The sequence below is a fragment of the Crotalus tigris genome, unplaced genomic scaffold (assembly GCF_016545835.1).
Source record: "Crotalus tigris isolate CLP2741 ecotype Arizona unplaced genomic scaffold, ASM1654583v1 scf7180000018826.840336, whole genome shotgun sequence".
Taxonomy (NCBI): domain Eukaryota; kingdom Metazoa; phylum Chordata; class Lepidosauria; order Squamata; family Viperidae; genus Crotalus; species Crotalus tigris.
The window spans coordinates 352,508-360,787 of NW_024097216.1; the positions used below are offsets into that span (position 1 = coordinate 352,508).

Genomic DNA, 8,280 nt, shown 5'->3' on the forward strand with positions numbered 1-8,280 from the left:
AGCAGTGCCATATTTCACAAATAATGTTTTTTTTTCTTTTTCTTTCAGTCTACACGAAACAGACATTCACAAGGAAAATCACCGATTGGAGCCTATATACAGAGCAGAAATGTTTTTAGATAGAGACTATTGCATGTCCCAAGGCCCCAGCTATAATTATCTTGACCCCAACTACTTTCCTGCCAATAGATGACAAGGAAAGCAGATGTGCAACCTGAAACATAGTGTCACTTCTGAAAACCCAACAGCGGCACAGTCATTGATTCTGTGCCCACTATGGAAAGGCATGTACTTTCCCAGGAATGTCATCCACTGCATGAGAGCTTCCCAGGTGCCCTTCACAAAATACAGCTCTCTGACCCGTCTTGTTACTAGGTCACTAAACAGAGGTTGAACATTCCTAGTGTGCAGTTGGCTTTACCGGGCAGATTTTCTTCACTTCATTAATCTTTAAAAAAAAAAAAAAACAATAACCCAAGAGATGAGTTACAAAAGTGTGGCCAGAAAAGAAAGCACACATTAAGCATAGTCAATTCCAGAGGCTGAAAGAACTTGGCTTTTATGCGGTGAACAGGTGATGAAATTACTTACATTGCAGCAGTTTAGTAGTTTGCAGTTTTGTTGTGGAAAATAGTCTCCACACAGAAAACTGGCTTATTTCAGCAAAGTTTTAGCCTGTGGCAGTGTTTGCTTCTAGGACTACTCATAAAACAATCACTGTCCCAGGGTTGGTCCTGATAGGCCTTGGAGCTGCTTAATTACATAGATGTTTCTTTTACCTCCTCCTTTTTTTTTTTTTTTTTCCTTTTTACCACAAACTTATTTACTGAGAGTGAAGCACTACAGGAGGCAACTGTGGCACTGCTTCCTTAACCAGCTCATGGTGTGTGAATATAATAAAATTGTCATGCAGATATATTTTTAAATGTAATGTTATATAAAATGACCATGTGTTGTGTACAAAACTATGGTGAGAAGTGCCAGTGGTAGTAACTGTGTAAAGTTTCTAAATCCCCACCATTAACTCTTATGGAATACACAGCCTTCTGCCTCTGTATTTAGAGTTGTTAATGCAACTCATCAAAGAAAACTGCCTAATATAAATCATATATGATAATAATTTTCCTCTTTTGTAGTATGCACAAGGTCCATGAAAGATTGTATTTTTATTACTATTTAAACAAGGTGATTAAATTTAGCCTGAATAGTGAGCAAGACTTCACATGCATTCTTTTATACTGCTCGATTTTGTTGTGCATCATTTAAAACATTTTGTATGTTTCTTCTTATCTGTGTATACAGTCTGTTCTTAAATAATGTTCAGTTGTCAGGAGAACTGTGAGAAATAAACTATGTGGCTACCGTCTGTTTATATATAGAATGGTTACTGTGACTTCTTTCTGAAGAGGGTGGATTTTTGAACCAACCCTTCGATCTGAGAATATCAATTAGGCTGTAGAGAGAAGGGGTGCCTCACCTTTATCTTTTGTCTTGCTGTTGTATGCCACCTCTTCCAGGATAATGCTCCAGTACCCTGATTTGAACACATCTACTAAATTCTGTACACAACCTTATCTATGCTTTAACTCGCAGATGCACCACTTGTGTGGGAGCAGATTTGCACAGCCAAAGGAATACTTTTTTCAAAGCTCTTTCCATTGTTGAAACAAACGGGGGAATCAGTTACGTGAAAGAAGAAGACCTCAAAGAAGTCCGTGAGAGTTCTGTGTAACCTGTTTAAGACTATGATTCTTATTTCCTTGTACCTGTTCTACATATCCATCCCTTCTCCATTCTCTTTATGAAATAAAGAAGGCATTTTGGTACGCTTTACTAGCTGGAAAATAGCTATGACTGAAAAAAGCTTTGTAGCATTTACTATATATTTTTAGTTAATATATCATTTCAACATGTGTAAGTTGTGATCCGGAAATGCGACTTAACGGTATTAGATTTCCACTTGCTTAAACAAAAAACTTGAATTTTGGAAGTAATTTAGTATATGTGTTTTAAATTAAACTACAACAGTAACTAACAAGGAGTTGGCTGGCTCGACAGCATTAATTTCAGTTTAATTTCAGTGTTAATTTTCACATTTTGTTTAGGTGTACTCACTTTCTGTTAGAGGAGTTGAAGCATTTTTAATAGATGATGCAGTATCATTTCTAAATGACATCGTCTGTAAGCATATCTCATTCTTGAGAAATTTAATAAATCAGAATATATAATATAAAACAATACACCTGATGTATTTCACTTTTCTCATTAATGGTAGCAAAACGGTAATGCTTTGGGAAACAAGTATCTAATGGAAATATAATTATATTTTACATTATCGGATTATATGTTCTCTGCACCCAGATGCTACTTTCTGATACAGTATTAGGTTTACTAACATATTCCAGATTTGTCATATGGGCATGTTCTAAGTACCCTTTCTGTACATCCTTTGGATAGAAGATTGGTTCAGGTGATCATGGTGGATTTAGGTTTTTCTATAAACAAGCCTCTAGAGATGTGAAAAATGTTCCAAAGTTATAACTTTCCAACGTGGAATGCATTCCCTTTTAGAAAATAATCCACTTTCAACAAAATGGGCTGTTCTCCAGCATGATTGGATGGAGAATCCACTGATGGGTTGTCTTAACCTGGAAAGATTAAGTCTGGAAAGTTGCCACACCTCTGCTGTGCAAGAGCACCCTAGTTTATGACTTAGTCTCTTGCTCAGCAGACACGTAAATTGTGCTCCTTTCCAGGATTAGCAGCAGGTTGTATAATTCCTAGTGGATTTTCCTTCCTTTAGACCTACTGTACATCACAATACTTAAGAATGAATCTGGACATTTCACCAAAGTTTTAAAAATTGGATACCTTGAATTTAGCCAATTACAGGAGGTCGCATAGATTGGGGCTGAGGGTAGTTCCCTCCCGGCCTTCAGGGATCCCTGCAGGCTCAGCCTGTCAATGATCTGGCATGGCTGGCTTTCAGCGCAAGTCCTTCCGACGGCTCAAATTACACCAGCTGATCGACGCAGAGCTGGAAATAGCATAAACAGCCGCAGTCCTTTTCCCTCACTCCGACAGAGTTAGCTGCAGCCGGAGGCCAAATTCCGTTAGCAGACTGCTTACCCGATTCTCCAGAACAACTCCTAGCTCCGTTGTTTGCCTCTGCCGATCGCTGCCGTAACGCAGCGCCAGAAAACGCTGTTTTATCCTTGTGCTTGACAGGCTCTCCCTCCCTTTCTCAGCCCCTCAGCTGTTTGGCACAGCGCCAGAGACCATCGTTCTGGCCGGGGCTTGCTCAGTTTATCGGAGCCATCTGAGCGCAAAAATGCGCAGCTGCCATTTTGGCGAGGCACAACGGCTTAATTTACATACTTGGCAAATAGCTGCGATCTATAGGCCTAGTGGCGGTTAAATTGGGTGCAAATTCAGCGCTGCCGCCATTTTGTCTGCACACACAATTGCAGCTTGGCAGACTGATAGCTCCCTTTGTATTGGTTCTGGGGAGGGCAATCCAGCTCGATGGGGCCACATTGCCTGAGAATTTGTCCCCCACCCCTCCAGTAGCTGGATTCCATGACAGGATCCTATCACCTGGAGGGAGGGGACCGGTCAGGAGTGTCTTATAGCATTAGGGGCACTGAGTCACCACAGGTGGCCTTGCTATAGCACCTAATGCTATCAGCCACTGGTGTTTAGAGGGACATTCGTTGGAGCCTTTCTCTGTCCATTTGGGCAGTGGTAGTAATTTTAATTCCACTGTTGGCAGGTGTATCTCCAACATTTGTGTTCCTCTAATAGGATGTCAGATAATTCCAACCCTCAACAGGCCCAGGGCATTCCTGACCCCCCCACCAGGAAGAAACAAAAATCCTCCACAATGGAGGTGGCAGGGAGGCTGAAGGCCAAGGCCCAGTCCAATAGAAAGATCTCAAAAACAGAAAAGGAGGCGAGCAGGCGCCAGGCCCTAGAAAAGGAATTCTCCAGGGCACATCAACCGGCTCCAGGTGACGCGGATATTAGCACGCCTCCTCCACCTGTGATGTCGCTATTTGAGCCCCAGTTAGTTCCCTCTCACCTAGCTCCAAGGATCTGGTCCCTTCAACGGGAGACCATACAGCTAGAACCCATTATACTTAGGGTCTAGAGTCACAGAGAGTTGCCACTCCAAGCACGTTACAATCGGACACAGGCTTTACGCCCACTGCAGCAGGGTTCCGCCCCTCTGAGCCACCGGCAGCGTGGCCGGATCAATTTCAGGCCATGATGGCTCAGGCCTTTGCTCAGTTTATGACCTCAGTTGGTCAGTGGCCCCAACAAGTTCCTGCAACCCCTTCATGGCCATTCCATCAGGCAGAGGACCCTGCGTTTCTTCAGCAGGCTTCTTCGGAATCAGATTATGAGGATTTCGATCTATGTGGATTCCTGTCAGACGATGAGGATGTCTCTCCTCCAGATCCAGCACCTCTCACAGGCCTATTTGACCAATCTTTGTTTGATTCGCTGCTCCTCAAGGTGTGCACTTCAGCTAATATCGCCCTGGAACAGGAGGCTCAGCCGGTTCTTTCTACAGCCAAGGACCCGAACCCACTGTATTCTGAGCCGGTGGTGACACAGAAGCCTATTCCCTGCTCCCCCCTTCTTCTGCAATACGGTACAGAAGCAGTGGGCAAACCTAGGATCTCTTCCCACTCCGGGGGTCTCAGAGAGGAATCTATTTAATGTGTCACCTTCCTTCGCATCCTTACTGGAGGTCCCTCTAATAAATGAACCACTAAACTCTCTATTTTCTAATTCCACTGTTCCAGGGGACATGGCCGAACCCCTAAAAGCAGAGGACAAGAAATTTGAATCTGCCTTTTGCAGATCCCATCAGGCATCGGCATGGGCGATCAAGGCATCTACATCCCTGGCCGCCTTTGCCCGGGCCTCCATCATATGGCTGCGTGAGCTCCAAGACTTGCTGCCCCCTGACCAGGTTCGTGCCCATCAGAACCTGGGTAAGTTAGTGGCCACATCACAGTACATGGCTGACGCTTCCCATCACGTTGCAAGGTATTCCTCACGTGCCATAGCAGCAGACATCTCAGCCCGTAGACTTCTATGGCTCAAGAACTGGCGTGCGGACCTGAAGGCTAAGTGGCGTCTGGCTACTAAGCTTTATAATGGGGGACATCTCTTCGGTGAAGTCTGAAGAGGGCAAGGACAAACCTAAAACCATGATAAATATGAGTAAGAGGGGGGGTAGGCGACCAGGTGGCGGTACTTCACACCGTTATTTTCGCAGGCAGTCCTTTCATCCAGCTTCGAATTGGGACTGGCCTCAAACCCCTCGTACCTTTACCCAGAGACAACACCATCAGCAGGACCGCCCCGCACCCAAGGCCAAAACACAGTTCCAGACCAAGCGGTCCTTTCGAGGCTCAGGAGGGTACCGTTTCAGAAGGACTAAGTAACTCCAGGGATGCTTCCCCCATAGGTAGTCAACTGTCCCTCTACACCAGTGGTTCTCAACCTTTTTAATGCCACGACCCCCAACCGGTCGTAAGTTGAGGACTACCCAACCGGTCGTAAGTCGAGGACTTTCCCTGCCCGGAAGCGCTGCGCATGCGTGGTACCTCCCCCTGCGCCACCCGAGGCGTAGCTGGCAAGCGGCAGAGACGGAGCAGGCCGACCATTGGCTGGGCCACCAGCTGGCCCAGTCCAAGGGAGGTAAGGTACCCGCCGGGCCCCACGTGGGCCAGCAACCCTCCCTGTGCCCGCCGGCCTCCCACCTCCCACCCCTGGCCCTCTTTTACTTACACTTTTAGTAGTTGCTCAGGAGGGAGGGGTGGAAACTTCCAGACAGCTCGCCTTCGCTGCAGACAACTTGCAGCACTGTTTGCAGAATGGGACTTTTGGCGGGCTCAGCAAGGCAGAGACAGCCTGGACAATTCCTATTGGCTTTTGAATAGAATTAGACTCTATTCAAGAGAGTCTATACTCCTGGCTTTCAAAAGCCAATAGAATAAAAGGGAGTAGCACAGCTAAGGAAAAGGGGAAAAAAATGGCGGACTGCGTTGTTTGACAACCCCCGTGAAATGGTCATTCGACCCCAAATGGGGTCGCGACCCACAGGTTGAGAACCGCTGCTCTATACCAACGTATGGTAAAACACCACCATAGGCTCCTGAGTGTTAAATGCCATCACTCACAGTCTAGCCCTGGAATTCTGGTCCAGTCCTCCAGAACATTTCCGGTCTTGCCCCACCCCCAAGAACACGAGCAAAGCAGACCTCACGTCAGAGGCATTTCCCATTTATCACAGATAAAGGCCATAGAACCAGTGCTGGGGGATCAGAAGGGGCAGGGGTTTTACTCCAATCTTTTTGTTGTTCCAAAGACTTTGGCGGGCTGGAGGGCAATTTTGGATATAAAGAGTCTAAACTACTACCTAACTTACAGGAAGTTCAAGATGCAGTCGCTTTAATCGATCCTAGCCAGCATCAGAAAAGGGGACTTCCTGACATCAATAGACTTAACGGAGGCATACTTACACATTCCTATCCTCCCTGGGCATTGCAGGTTCCTCAGATTTTGCTGTGCCCACCAGTATTACCAATACAGAGCCCTTCCATTCGGTCTCTCCTCGGTCCCCTCGAGTGTTCGCAAAAATATTGGCAGTGCTGGCCGCCCACTTGAGACAAATTCCAATCCATGTCCAGTGCTATCTGGACGATATTCTAATACAGTCTCCATCCTTCCAGCAGGCTCAATCAGACCTAGCCTACACCATCACGGCCCTTCAGACTCACGAGTTTTCTGTCAATTTTCAGAAAAGCCAGACGGTTTCATCCACCCACCTCCTTCATTTGGGGGCGGTCATTGACACAAACACTTGTACAGTCTATCTGTCACAGGAACGACAGGACAGCATATGGGCCCTAGTTCATCGGGTTCGTAGAGAGCGGGTGGTCACCCTGCCATTGTTGTCACAACTCCTGGGGAAGATGGTGTCCTGTATAGCAATTGTACCATGGGCACGTCTTCATGCCAGGGAACTACAGTGGGTTTTGCTCCCGTTCCAGAGGCTACGCATCAGCACTTCCACCCGGAAGGTTCAGTTCCACGTCAAGTGTTGAACTCCCTTCGGTGGTGGGCCTCTCCAGCAACGACAAGGGGCACCCAGTTCAAGGAACCAGCCATGGTTACCCTAACAACGGATGCCAGCCTTTTCGGCTGGGGAGCACACCTTCAGTCAGAATTGGCTCAGGGCCGGTGGTCCCAGACAGACTTACAGAACAATATAAACTGGTTAGAGCTCAGGGCTATATATCTAGCCTTATGCCACTTCAGCAGCAGGGTGGCGGGAAACATGTCCTAGTGGTCACAGACAATATTGCTGCAAAGGCTCAGGTGAACAGACGGCGGAACCAGATCCAGGCCTCTCATGGAAGAGGCCCATTTGTTGGGGACTTGGGCGGAGAACAATCTTTCTTCCATCAGAGCGGAACACATCTCCAGAGACGCGAATCAGCAGGCGGACTCCTTGAGCAGGTCAAAAGTGGACCATTCCGAGTGGTGCCTGGAACCCGACTTATTCAGGGATATTGCGGACAGGTTTGGTCATCCTGTGTTAGATCTCTTTGCCTCTCCAACCAATTCCCAACTCCCAAGGTTTTTTTCCAGGTTCCCATCTTGGGGAGCAGAAAGGACAGATGCTCTCCGCAGTCCCTGGCCCAGGGAGCTCTTGTACGCTTTTCCTCCCCTTCCTCTGATTCTGGCGACAATCCACAAGATCGTACATGAATGGGCGAGGTCATCCTGATTGTCCCACATTGGCCGAGACGTCCGTGGTTCGCCGACCTGGTGGAGCTTTCCATCTCTCACCCATGGAGAATTCCCTCAGGTCGTATCGTCCTCAGCCAGGGAGTCCTTCAGCATCTGGATCCCCAGTGGTTCCAACTAACTGCTTGGCATTTGAGCGGCGGGCCTTGACCTGAAACTCATATTCATAGAGGGTGATAGCCATGATCCAGCAATCCAGGCACCCCTCCATGAATAGGATTTATGATGCCACATGAGGAGTTTCTGTACCTGGTGTTTAGGGCACAAAGTAGAACTCTTGAACATCACTATTCCGATTGTTCTGGAATTCCTGATGGATGGGTTGGACAAGGGGTTATCCCCAAACACCATCCGCAGACAGGTTTCAGCCCTCTCCACAGTGATCCTGTGTGAAAATTCCGCCCCCTTGGTGCAACACCCTACAGTGCGTTCCTTCCTAAAAGAGGCAAT

At 47.0% G+C, this 8,280-nt stretch overlaps 1 protein-coding gene across 3 annotated transcripts in view; it reads left to right on the plus strand.

Moving 5' to 3' along the window:
- ZZZ3 (zinc finger ZZ-type containing 3) overlaps positions 1–2,240 on the plus strand; it is a 49,231-nt gene extending 46,991 nt beyond the window's left edge. For all 3 annotated transcript variants that reach the window (XM_039356647.1, XM_039356649.1, XM_039356648.1), the window contains exon 13: positions 49–2,240. In XM_039356647.1, the coding sequence (XP_039212581.1) occupies positions 49–193 (145 nt within the window). In that variant the 3' untranslated portion in view covers positions 194–2,240. The remainder of the gene's footprint in view (positions 1–48) is intronic.
- Positions 2,241–8,280: the final 6,040 nt, after the last annotated feature.